This window comes from Ascaphus truei, chromosome 17 (genome assembly GCF_040206685.1).
Source record: "Ascaphus truei isolate aAscTru1 chromosome 17, aAscTru1.hap1, whole genome shotgun sequence".
NCBI lineage: Eukaryota > Metazoa > Chordata > Amphibia > Anura > Ascaphidae > Ascaphus > Ascaphus truei.
In genome coordinates, this window is record NC_134499.1 from 40,283,513 (window position 1) to 40,297,275 (window position 13,763).

At 43.6% G+C, this 13,763-nt stretch overlaps 1 protein-coding gene across 2 annotated transcripts in view; it reads left to right on the plus strand.

Annotated features, from left to right (window-relative positions):
• The window catches only part of FAM120A (family with sequence similarity 120 member A), a 37,964-nt gene extending 25,562 nt beyond the window's left edge, over positions 1-12,402 (plus strand). Inside the window, exons 10-17 of one of the 2 annotated variants that reach the window (XM_075574922.1) lie at positions 3,114-3,288; positions 4,540-4,789; positions 5,415-5,529; positions 6,522-6,731; positions 7,459-7,651; positions 8,648-8,786; positions 9,665-9,761; positions 10,486-12,402. In XM_075574922.1, the coding sequence (XP_075431037.1) occupies positions 3,114-3,288; positions 4,540-4,789; positions 5,415-5,529; positions 6,522-6,731; positions 7,459-7,651; positions 8,648-8,786; positions 9,665-9,761; positions 10,486-10,797 (1,491 nt within the window). In that variant the 3' untranslated portion in view covers positions 10,798-12,402. The remainder of the gene's footprint in view (positions 1-3,113; positions 3,289-4,539; positions 4,790-5,414; positions 5,530-6,521; positions 6,732-7,458; positions 7,652-8,647; positions 8,787-9,664; positions 9,762-10,485) is intronic. The other variant, XM_075574923.1, reaches the window with a different exon arrangement.
• The last annotated feature ends 1,361 nt before the right edge of the window (positions 12,403-13,763 follow it).

Below are 13,763 nucleotides of genomic sequence, written 5' to 3' on the forward strand. Positions count from 1 at the left end.
CACTGATGCTGCTCACGGACTGCAGGTTCCTATACGTGTGCATGAATGAAACAAAACAAGGAGCGCGAGGAGCCCTATGGGTTAAAATAAGGTAGGCAGAAAAAACCCAATAGCACCCCTGGCAGTCTCTGTGGGACCTGGGACCTCCTCGGTGAACGAGAGCCTTTAGGAAAAATAAGAGGAAAGGCAAAGTGTGAAACTGCAAATGTATTTGACAGACAAATGAAATCACACTTACAAAATATCCAAGATAAACGAGCCCTGGGTGTTAACGGGAGACCGGCGCCTTTCCAACGTTTTATAAAGCACCGCTCCCTCTGACCAGCTGATAATATCCAGTAGAAAAAGGTAGCAGCACACAGCCAAAGGGAGTCCGGGTCAGTAACGATAATAAAGCAGAAAGCGCAAACATAAGTCACTTAAAGAGGGTGATTAGTGAAGGTGAACAAAAACCCATGTATGGTGATTAATGCATGAGGAGAGGTGCAGCGAAAAGAACGGTGTTTCTCAACACCCCTAGAAGCAGCAACAAACAGACTAAAGCGCAAACTCTCCTCGTGTGTGATTAATATAAAGTGCAAGTGAAGGTGCAACAAATGCAAAGATTGCAACTCACTACGGTAGATAAGAAACACTGATATAGGTGGGGATTGGATATTCAGGAACTTCCCGGGTACATAAAACAAAGAGAAATAAATTGTGCTGTACTATATTTTAACATAAAATGCAGGGAGCAGGGAGCAGGGAGCCCAAATCCAAACTCGCATGCTCCACAGAATAAAAAAACGCGGTGACCACTCTGGGTCAGCGCTCTGCTCGCCCACGGCTACGGGCGCTCTGCTCGCCCACGGCTGCGGGCGCTCTGCTCGCCCACGGCTGCGGGCGCTCTGCTCGCCCACGGCTGCGGGCGCTCTGCTCGCCCACGGCTGCGGGCGCTCTGCTCGCCCACGGCTGCGGGCGCTCTGCTCGCCCACGGCTGCGGGCGCTCTGCTCGCCCACGGCTGCGGGCGCTCTGCTCGCCCACGGCTGCGGGCGCTCTGCTCGCCCACGGCTGCGGGCGCTCTGCTCGCGCACGGCTGCGGGCGCTCTGCTCGCGCACGGCTGCGGGCGCTCTGCTCGCGCACGGCTGCGGGCGCTCTGCTCGCGCACGGCTGCGGGCGCTCTGCTCGCGCACGGCTGCGGGCGCACGGCTGCGGGCGCTCTGCTCGCGCACGACTGCGGGCGCTCTGCTCGCGCACGGCTGCGGGCGCTCTGCTCGCGCACGGCTGCGGGCGCTCTGCTCGCGCACGGCTGCGGGCGCTCTGCTTTTCCCTGGTCTCACAGGTATCGTGAGTGAATCACACCTCCAGGTTCCCCTAGCTGATGACGTCACCACGTTGGCCAGCCAATGGGAAGCCTTCAATTCAGCTACAGCTCCAGTAGTGCAGAGAACAGCAGGCAACGACACACAGCGCGTCAGCAATAAGGCAGCACCAACCTACGCGTTTCGTTCCGCTGCGGGAACTTCCTCGGGTGCATTATGGTCCATGGGTGTATGGGTCTGAACTATATAGTCCACGTAATCGACATCAGGGGGCGGCGCAAACATTTAATTGACAGATCAAATAGTAAAAACAGAAAACTGCATATCAGACACTTGGTAGCAATGGGTTAATTAGTGTGTATGATTTAGGTATGAAATTCGGTCTATGGAGAGAACAGACAACAGTGAGAACGTGGAATGAGGAGCATAACAAAGGGCGGATTCCACAGCAAGGACGCGACCTTTCGCAGTGGCATTGTTAAGATCCATAACTAAGATATTAACATGCTTATTGTTAATTGATAGCATATTGCTATAAAATGTGTAATTCTCAGTAATGCTACTAAATGATTTAGTCAAAAGACATAACTAAAAAAGGAGGTACAGGGACGCTCCAACACATTTCGTTTATCAAGTACCCTGTTGGTACGAAATGCGTTGGAGGGTCCCAGTACCCCCTTTTTTAGTCCTGTTTTTTTAATAAATCATTTATCATCATTACTGACCCTGACTCCATTTGGCTGTGCACACCTACCCTTTTCTACTCTACTGGATCTTACAACCAGCGGCTATGATGCCTCATCAGACTCCTGGAGTGGGTGAGGATTATACATCATTCATGAAGGATTTCGGAGTACTTTACTCTGCTGAAGTTATGTTTTGGACACTTCCAATGAGGGCTTCTGGATTTTGGTCCACTGACCTTGACCTTCAGGGAATATTTGTCATATTCAGGATAATTCAAGACTCTTCACTCACCTGGGAATATATTTGTGAACGCTGTCACCCACTTCTCTACAGAGTACTCGGTTTATTCAATTTTGTTTTTTGTTTCACTCTTATCCAGTTACTTGAGCACCCTGATCCCCTCTTGTGAACATACAGCTGATGATATCCAATGCCCGGAGGGCGCTTGGGCAATGTATCCCTTCTATGTCCATGCCAAAAGTGCCGACTACAGAGAGCACAATAGTCCAAAAAGACCCTTTATGGACTATTGTGCTCTCCGTTGTCAGCACTATTCGCATTGGAGGGACGTGTCCCCAAACGCCCTCCGGGCATTGGATATCATCAGCTGGTCAGAGGGAGCGGTGCTTTATAAAACGTTGGAAGGGCGCCGGTCTCCCGTTAACACCCAGGGCTCGTTTATCTTGGAGATTTTGTAAGTGTGATTTTATTTGTCTGTCAAATACATTTGCAGTTTCACACTTTGCCTTTTTCTCTTATTTTTCCTAAAGGCTCTCGTTCACCGAGGAGGTCCCGCGTCCCACAGAGACTGCCAGGGGTGCTATTGGGTTTTTTCTGCCTACCTTATTTTAACCCATAGGGCTCCTCGCGCTCCTTGTTTGTTTTCTTTCACATCTACGTGCGTGTATTTAAAGTCATTGTTAGTCTTCCTGTTACTGCTCCTTTTCGGTCAATGTAAAAATTGATTGGCATTACAATTCGGTCCAGTAAATGGGACTAATGTCATTTTAAAGCGGCTTGTGGGATTGATGCAGTGTAAATGTGTAGATGTATTTGACCACGTTCACATGGGACCTGGATACAGCCTTCCCGTACTAACTCAGGCAATGTCTTCTGTGCAAAGGGAGAAATTAAAATTCCAGTTACTATTGAAGATGAAGCGAATAAGGAGCTGCCCCCGGCCGCCGTGCTGTACAGGCCGGTGCGGCAGTATGTGTACGGAGTCCTGTTCAGCTTGGCGGAGAGCAGGAAGAAAACGGAGCGACTTGCGTTTAGAAAGAACAGGATGCCTCCGGGATGTACGTACAAGTCCGCAGGACCCAACTGTCCTAAAGTGTCTCGTTTAGCAAAAAGTGTATTGCTGGTTTTTTTTATGTGCGATTAGAACCTCGAGGTTTTATAATCGAGCCATATATGCTCTTTGGCCAGTTTAGTTGTTATTATGTCTGTGTATTGAGTGGTGACCATGAGAACAAGCAAAAAGATGAAGTGATTCTCCCTTACCTGGCTCCTATCCGCCTCACCTTTCTGTTTCTGCGATGAGACCTGAAAAGCACATACATGCTGAGGCATTTCTACGCTTATGTTACTAATTTTCCTAGAAATATTCACTTTGAGTTTTTATCTTATTTGTATCCCCAAGGATACAAATATCTGGTGTTGGTGCCGGCGGCACAGGGAGATAAAGGTGATTTCCCTCAAGGTCACAAGTAGCCGACACCGGGAATTGAACCAGGTTCCCCTGATTCACACTCGGTGTCATTGTCGTTACTCGCTGAGCCGCCTCCCTCCTGTAAATTCTAATGATTAGATACTTCTTACTGGAAATGTTAATGTTTGACTAATGACTGGAATGTAATTGACCATTTTGGTTGGCATCAAAGAGTGTTCTCACAAAACCAATTACGCAGAGATTGGAGTTTTTATAACGTGTTAGTTGGACACATTTAAGGGTTAAAAATGAATGTCTGACTTCTGTATTTATTTGTTTTACCCTTACAGCCACCTACCTTTAACCTGTTAAGATCAAAGTGAACTAATTGACTGTTTAGGTGGCGTGTAGTCCTTCAAACGCATTTAATATACAAATCGGCTGATTGCAGTAGAGCAAGTGGGCTCAACTCCAGGCCTCGAGACCCCCAAACACAGCAAGATTTATGGATATCCCAGCTTCAACACAGGTGGCCCAATCAGGATCAGACTGAGCCTTTGATTGGGCCACCTGAACTGAAGCTGGGATATCCTTAAAACCTGACCTGTTGGTGGGGTGCTTGAGGACTGGAGTTGCTCTCCCCCCCCCACCCCCTGCTGTAGAGGACGCTTTGTGACAGGTCATTTATACCCAATGATTTTAGTTGCTTTTCTGAAGCGAGAGATGGATCACATTATTGTAATCACAAACGCTGATGCAATGTGGCTCGTGGAGAGAGTAAGAAACAATGGGAAGAATTGGGCTCTGAGAATTCTATTCCCCAAGAGACACTGCTCCTGCTATGAATAGATTTATGCTCCCGTATAATTGTTCTAATAAATGTGTATTTATGTTGCAGATTATCCAGTCATCATTAAAGAATGGGCCGCCTACAAAGGAAAGTCCCCACAAACCCCTGAATTAGTGGAAGCTCTTGCGTTCAGGGAATGGACCTGCCCCAACTTGAAGAAGCTGTGGTTGGGTAAAGCTGTAGAAGACAAGAACAGAAGAATGAGGGCTTTCTTGGCTTGCATGAGATCAGACACACCAGCAATGCTTAACCCAGCTAATGTGCCCACTCACCTTATGGTGCTGTGCTGTGTATTACGGTGAGTGGGAGTGGGTGGAAGTTTGATACTGTAGACTTCTGAGTCTCGGGGGGTAATTCTGTATTATGTGAAGTGGCCGTAAATGCTCATTGACTTTAATGGGGATTGTCCTCTGAACACTGCCCCGGACAGCCGCTTCGGACAACATACAATAGCGCCTTTATGGCTACCAGGTGAAAAATAATCAACACTTGTATCAAATACGTTATTCCTTTGATGTATCCCGTACGTTTTGTTTTCACTGCTCAGTACTGCAGCCAGGAGACTTCAGTAAATAAGCCAACTCGTCTTCAAGAAAGAGCGGCTCTTCTGGTTGCATAGTTAATAGTTTATTGGCAAGTTTATTTGTGTGTGTTTTTTTTTGTGTTTCTTTAGTGTTTTAGCAGCTGTCCAATGGCTTGCATACAAATCGTCATAAATCTAAATGCAACAATATTGGTTACCGACCATCAATGTGCAGAGGCTTAAATATACAAATCTGTTTTACATTTTATTCTTCCATAATAAACAGCTCTCAGCCAAAAGTCCGGCCGTGCTGCATAAAGGCGCATAGGGAAGGTTACTGAAAGGGTGGCGCCGTGACCCCATGCTCTGCATTAATGTGTACGGTTTGCTCTTGTTGCAGGTATATGGTGCAATGGCCTGGAATCCGAATTCTGCGCCGACATGAGCTTGATGCCTTCCTTGCTCAGGCCCTGTCACCAAAACTCTATGAACCCGATCAGCTGCAGGAGCTGAAGGTAAAGCATTTGTTGTTCTGAGAGCCTTTTCTATTTTTTTTTTAATCTTTATTGTTGGATAATATTGAATAAATAACTATTTATTGGCATCTTCCATTGGTCAGTGTCCCAGAATACTATGTGATTAACATTGCTTCCAATGTAAGGCCTACAAACAAACAATGCTTTGGAAACTCAACAGATCCAAAGTGATACCTGAAACATGTTTATTAAATAATGTGATCTATTGCCGAGCTGCACACGGTCAGTCTGATAGGCTGGGGTTTCCAAGGTGTACCCAAGACTTCATTAAATATAGTGTCCGGTATTTATTATTGCCAACATATCTATGCAAGCTATGTAAGCAACCGGCGCCTATAGTAAAGTGATTACGTGAACAAGTTCTGACCAATCGCAGATGCAGTCTCAAATGCCAAACAGTCCTTGGAAGGTTCTGGGCGGCTGTCTCATAGAACAAACAAACATAAATGACAAGAAAGACAAAGAAGGAACTCCAACTCCAGTCCTCATGTTTTCAGGATCTCTCTGCTTCAGCGCAGGTGGCTCAGTCAAGCACCACTGCACCAGATAGAATTATTGTTAGAATATTTTCTTCCTCTTGTTTCAGATTGATGACCTGTAGTAGTAATGTAGTAGTAATTGTGAATCAAGCACACAGGAATCAGAACTGGAAAATGATGTTTTAATCCATAAGGAGAGCAGGTACAAACATAATGTGACGGTTCTGGGCACAAATATCCCTGTAGGGTGTGAGGAAAGGGCGTGTGCCTGAAACATGACATTGTTTGTAGCTGCTCTGCTTATGGATTCAAACATGGTAAGCTTTTTCCCGTTCTGATTCCTGTGTGCTTCCGTCACAATTACTACCACTTGTAAACCTTTGGATCCAGCTTTGAGACACCGGGATTAAGAGGGTGAGCACCAGTCAGAGAATACCTTATCTAGACATTTGTGAGTAACGTGTGCCACTTTCTCTATATTATCTACTACAGATCGATAACCTGGATCCCAGAGGAATTCAGTTGTCCGCTCTGTTTATGAGTGGGGTGGACATGGCGCTCCTGGCTAATGATGCTTGTGGGCAACCTATCCCTTGGGAGCACTGCTGTCCCTGGATGTATTTTGATGGGAAGCTGTTGCAGACGAAGCTCATTAGAGCCACAAGGGAGAAGGCCCCACTCATTGACCTCTGTGACGGTCAGGTACGTGAGCAGAGTTCCAGGTAAGAATTTCCAGCCATAGCTGATTAGTTGCCAGTCACAGCTGTATGGTAAGTTTCAGTGAGCAGCTCATAGCTCAGTCTGGCTCCTGCCAGCCAGAAATGGGGCACTATAGCATATAATAGGTTAACTGTAGGGTATGTTGGACTGGTTTAGTCATCTAAACCGTGATCCTCCCGCTCTGTGATCCCTGGACACGTTATTTTACCCTGCCCAGGTGGGATTCGTTGGTTTAATGGAGCGCTTATTTGTAACGGATTAAGTGTTTGTGATTTCAAAGGTTCGTTTATTAGTGGTGAGCTATAAGACGGTTCCAAGAAAACTCACAACCGTTAATATTTTTAATAGTATTAGGAAAAAATATAATTCCCATCAATATTTCCCCAAATCGAATACTACAGAAGAATATTGCAGTATATAAACGTGATGAAATAATAAGAGGCGCTTGTAAAAGTATGGGGCTGAGTACGTGCACTTATAAACAAACCATGTGTTATATGTTGCGTGTATCCGTGTGCTGAAGAGCTCAGGTCACATCTGCATATAGCAAACCTCAGAGTGTCGCATACTTTGCACACAATAGCATAGTGCTGTATATTAGTGTCACAGTGTATACTGCAGGCATCACCTTCACAATAGGAGTCTGCTATAAATAGCATACACACTATATCCCATGTACCTTTAAACCTTCTCATTCCTTCCTGTCCAGGCAGAACAGGCGGCCAAGGTGGATAAGATGCGGCAGAGCATCCTGGAAGGGTTGTACTTTTCCAGACAAAACCACCCACTGCCATTCCCACCGCCACCTGCTATGCCTTTCTATCCAGCTGCTATGTATCCCCGACCCTTTGCACCTATGCCACCACCTCAGGGCAGAGGGAGGGGGTTCCCTGGTAAGTGGGGTACGTTTCATTGCAGGCTACACACGAGAAATATAAACACCAGAATGTACTTTTACACTGGGGCAGAGAGAGTTACCGCTATGGAAACACTGAGATTCTCATTTCTTCTATTTGTTCTTTAATGTCATTTATGAAACTGGGAGACTAATGTATTGAGATTCATGATTAACTCTGGCTGCTTGTCCAGACTCTTCTTCACCGGTTTTATATGGCAGTAGTGAGAAAAACAACCAAAACAGATAAAGATCAGTAATTCATCTCAATGCACCATCCTCCTAGTGTATTAAGTGACACAATACAAAGGTAGCTGCCCTACTCATTCCACATTATCTGAAAGGGAAGTTTATTCTGTGTGGCTCCTAAGTCCATACTCATATTTTGATACCTAAATGTAGAAACAATGTAGCATGTGTTTTAAAACCAAGCAATTAAATTACTTGCCTGGAAGTAATACATTGCGAGTTACCTTTCGTTTTCAAGAATGTCCTGGGAACAGAGTTATGATGACAGATACATGGTTACATTAAATGAAGAGAGGTTATACATTATATATAAAGAAATTGCATGGACAGTTAGGGATAATATATGTTTTATAAGCGTATGGAACAGGGTTATAATATATATATTTATTGCATGGACAGTTAGGGATAATATATGTTTTATAAGCGTATGGAACAGGGTTATAATATATATATTTATTGCATGGACAGTTAGGGATAATATATGTTTTATAAGCGTATGGAACAGGGTTATAATATATATATTTATTGCATGGACAGTTAGGGATAATATATGTTTTATAAGCGTATGGAACAGGGTTATAATATATATATGTATTGCATGGACAGTTTGGGATAATATATGTTTTATAAGCGTATGGAACAGGGTTATAATATATATATATATGTATTGCATGGACAGTTAGGGATAATATAGGCATATGGAACAGTTACAGACCAGTTAACGTGGAGTGTTTCCTCTCCCTTGTTTGCATAGGAGTCCAACCCATCCCTTCTCAGGGGGGGAAGCTAGAGATAGCTGGCACTGTTGTCGGCCACTGGGCAGGAACCAGACGTGGACGTGGAAGAGGGCCCTTCCCCCTGCAGGTGGTTTCTGTCGGTGGACCAACTAGAGGGTACGCATAGAGAGTGTGTGAGTGTGTGAGTGTGTGTGTGTGTTATACCAAGGCTTTAAACTAGATCCGGGGTGGCCAACCCCAGTCCTCAAGGGCCACTCGGACTAAGCCACCTGTGCTGAAGCAGGGATATCCGTAAAACCTGGCCTGGTTGGTGGTCCTCGGACTGGAGTTGGCCGCCCCTGCACTAGATACTTAACTGCACGATTTAGAAATGTTTTGGACCCTGACAGCCCCCCTCCTCACCCCCCACTGTCCTCGCATTGTCGCGGTTACATCCATGCATTAGCCAGGTAAAGCCGGGACAGAAGGGCGTGGCTCTGCTTGTGATTTTAATAGGGATATGTTAGAAAATGTCTGTTTTACTTAGGAGCAAATCCACGTCAGACCAAATTCGGAATGGGTTAAAACCAGGGGATTAACATCTTCCTTAAAAAAAGCCTTTCTCCTCAAAGCAGAAGTTTTTATTTCTATGTACTCTAGAGCAGAAATTCTCAGCTTGTCCTCAAGCCCCTCCCCCTCTCCAACAGGCAAGGTTTTCAGGATATCCTTGATTCAATATATGTGACTGCTTCAGCACAGGTGGTGCAGTCTTTGACTGAGCCTCTGATTGAGTCACCTGTGCTGAAGCTTGGATATCCTGAAAACCTGACCTGTTGATGGGGGACGGGGGGGTGGGGTTGAGGACTGGAGTTGAGCACCCCTGCTTTAGAGGATGAAAGAAAGCAGCAGCATCGGCCCAGGCGTTCCCAAGCATAACTAATGGCCAAGTGTACAGATCCGTTCCATTTAAATGTTAAGTATTATTCGACTCTATAGGAGGAACAAGAGGGTTTATTTCTCTCTAAGTGCTTAATCCGTTTCTTTGCTTAATTCAGGCGCCCGAGAGGAGTAATATCCACTCCAGTTATAAGAACATTTGGAAGAGGGGCCAGATACTACGGGAGAGGATATAAGAACCAAGGGGCATTTCAGGTAAGCGTATGTGTGTGACTTGCAGGGGTATTTCATGGGTGCAGTTTGCAGCCTGCCTTACTGTGGGGAGTAAGTAATCCCTTGTGTCTCTGAACCTGTGATCGTGGAACAGCCTTTCGTGGGTAGATTTCCCTGGACTTGCCATGGAATTTAATTGGAAAAACACAATGGTATTGCCCAAGCACCCGGTATGTGTGATGCATGGTCTCTTTCTGCCCAAACAATCCTCCTGACTAAGGCGAGCATTGCAGTACCACTAATGCTAGTAACGGTACAGTGCTACTCCAACCTGCCACGGCTGCCACGTGAGAAGTTGCCAGTAAAACCAGTCTTTCCTGCCGCATGAGGGCGTCTCTCCATCGGGGGATAACCGGTGCATTGAGGCCAAGGCAAGTGAAGGAAGTATTACAAAATACAAGAGAGATAATATTGTTTTACGCTCACTTGCCTATTACACACAAATATACATTTGGATGTTTCTTTGCAGGTCTACGATTATCCTAATTGTTCAGCACATTTTCTTATTGCCTGTATCATAATAAACGTGTAGTCAGTGTTATATTAATGCAGGGGGTACCCAAGTCTCTTTTTTTTTCTTTTGTGCTGAAGCTGGGATATCCTGAAAACCTGAGCTGTTGGGGTGGGGGGACATGAGGACTGAAGTTGAGCCCCCCTGTATTAATGAACAGTCAGTGATTGCACATGCATTTTCTTTGTTCTGTAGGCCAAGCCACCATATGCTGCGTCAGCAGAACAAGTGGCCAAAGATCTTAAGACACAATCGGAAGACTCTAAATCTTCAGCTGTGTCTTCGGACGGATCCCTGGCTGAGAACGGAGTGGTGAGCGAGGAGACGCCAGCGGCCCAGATGAACGGGGGCTCTGGAGAAGTGAGGGCTTCCAATCGCTCTGAAAGTGCCTTAAGTAATGACTCTAAGATGTGCAATACAAATCCTCACTTAAATGCACTAAATACAGACAGCGTCTGCCACAAAGATGAGACTCTTGAGGCTGCTGTCTTAAAAAAAGAAGAGTAAACGTATTTTTCTAGAGGGTGAAGGATGTCAGAGAGTTTGGGGTTAGGAATATCTGGGAAGAAAGAGAGCCTACAGTTACGTACATTTTTTTCCTCTCCGCAAGTGAAAAATGAGGACTTTGGAAATACAGACCCCTCTTTTGATGTTAGAGATACATAAAAAGAAAAATGATTTTATTTTTTAACCAGTTGTAGTCAAAATGCTACAAGAAAACAAAGCTGAGAAAATGAAGAGGCATTTGACGCCCGTACTTTCAAATGAAATATACACAAAGCTGAAACTGGTTATGACAAAAAAAAAACAAAACGCTTGTAGTTCTGTTTCTTGAGATGTAAAAGACGATACAAATTTTGGCAGTTTTTCAGTATATATAGCTTAAAATATAATTTGTAGTTCTTGGCACCATATGTATGCCATTATATTTTATTTTGCATTACTGTCACACAAAAAAAACTCAAACTCTGGTTTCATGATTATGAAAAATAGAAATAAGACAACCAGTTTTTTTTCTTTAGTACTTAACTTTCATCGCTGTTGATGTGATTTTCTTTTTGTATTGAAACGTGCAACCTATTGGAACGAAACAAATTATAGAGTAACTTTGCAGTTTTTTTTCTGATTTTAAATACTCATAATGCATACTATTCAAGCAAGTAAAATCATAGAAAAAGCAACTGACCTTTTCAAAACAAACACATGTTCTGAAACTTTCCGTGAGTAATACCATGCATCCGTGATTAATGAACAATGTGGTTTTGAATCAGACGTAGACCATTAGTACTACTATTGACCTAAACTTCTGCATGGTTCATCATTTTTAAAGTGTGTAGTTAATATTATGCATGTTCTTGTCCTCTTTCTTCCATTCTTTACAAGTACTGTGCCCATTTGCAAAACAACAAAAAAAACTAATCAGTAATAGTCCTATAAAAGATGTTAACTATGTTTAGTCATTGACTGATCTTGCTCTAACCTTACAATTTTGTGATTGACCTCTGTTGCATTTATTCTAAAACTTAAAAAAACAAAAAAATATCTAGCCGTTTTAAATATCAACGTTCCCTGATGTATTCACTGCTGTATGCATTACTGTTCTCTGTTGCTGTTTTATGCCTTCATATTAGCAAATATGAAATTCTGTGGAAAAAAAACCCCCCTAAAAAGTGCTTTGATCTTCCAAACCTCCCCTCCTCCTGTAGCAGGAAACGATTTGCTTGTTCTTGGTCTCTTCCCCGACAGGAATTCAGTATAAGCAAAGTACACCTGTATCATTTTGATGTTTCTGTTAGTGTTTCCAAACTTTAAATGTACTTTGAAATCAGAATCATTTCTTTCTATTCATTTTCCTACAATTCTCCTGATGCTCTTCATCACACATTCGTGATCAGAAATGAGGGGGAATTCCCCATTCCCTGCCCGCAAGAGCTAAGTAGGTATTTTAAATGTAAGTTGAAGGGAGTTCTGCCCTAACTCATGGACTGTGCAAGAATGAACTACTGTTGGGTTTGGCTGGATGTAGATGGATTGTGGTGTGTTCTGTTGGAAGGCTATTGAATGCAACTTACAATGCTTAATAAAAATCTTTATTCTTTTAGTATAAAACAATGCCGTGTTTGCTTTTTTTCCCCACCATTGTATTTAGTGTAAACAAAGTGCCATCGCAGCTTTGTCTCTAAGTGTACAACCCCAACCAACGTCTATTCCTAGAAATTCTCTCCTTAAACCAGCTGTTGCTCTGGGATAAAACAACACTTCCAATGCAGGTCTGTTCCTCAGGGCATTTGCACATTGAAGTATGACCTGTTAAGAGTAATTGTCTGGGAAGGAAGTGTACTTTGTGAGTTTCAAGTCTGAGGATTATGGCACTATAATAAAAGGAGAAACAGGTAGGTAACGCGTGTGCAGGGCTTCTATAATACAATGCTAGATCATTTCAACAATGGAAACTACACATCCCCGTATCACAAGCACATTTTACACAAATGTCAAAGGATACGGGCCCAAAATATTTAACATTTAAAGGGATAGAGGTAATAGGAATTAGAAGGAAGGCATTAGGCAATTCAGCATAGGATAGCTAGCGAGTAATATTTACCAAGGAATATACATGCAGGCTATTGCACCCAAGGAATACACATGCAGGCTATTGCACCCAAGGAATACACATGCTGGTCCTCTAAAAGCAATTGAGTGCAAATTTGTTGGCTGCTTCAGGACTTATGACTATTAGAACTTAATATTTTGATCAATTTTAGGAGCTGGATTATTTGTGGTCTGCAAAATTAATTCAAACGTTTAAAAAGTTACTTTTAAAATAGTTGGCAGTCCACTTTCTTGAATATCGGCAGAAAGGGGCTTAACTTTTTATAAGATTTGTACTTTTCCATTTGTGAGATTCCTGAAAGATTGGAACAATAGTAAAGCGTGGTATTGTAGGTTTGGTTCCAAGTCACAACATTTCAATGTGTACAAATCAGAATGTAACAATACATTCATGATATAAATTGACACTTTGAAACAACTTGGATCTCCTAACACTGATATCTAAAGAAGGAATTGACAGAGTATGTGGTCTCCAGCAGTATAGATTTGTGGGTGTAAGTTGGTAAGTGCATCTTTGTGTTTTACCCCTGTCACAGCCCCCGCCTGTTTTAGACTCCTGTTCACATGCCGTAGGTAGGTATACATGTCCAGTTAGAATTTGGTCCATATGGCAGTACTGAGTGTACACTAACCTAAGTGTGCTGGCATACTGTCACATATCTTCAACAATCGTATGCGCCCCATTTGCACAGTAACCAGGTATAATGCTGTAGCTGAATTAAAAATATAGCAACGTGACCTTTTCAGTGTTAAAGAAAACATTAAAAGGAACAAAATGACAATTTTCCGCAGTCTAATGGGAGAACAGGACTCCAAGCAGGAAATGGTGTACTGTAGGTACCACTGCAGTGAATGCACCTCCT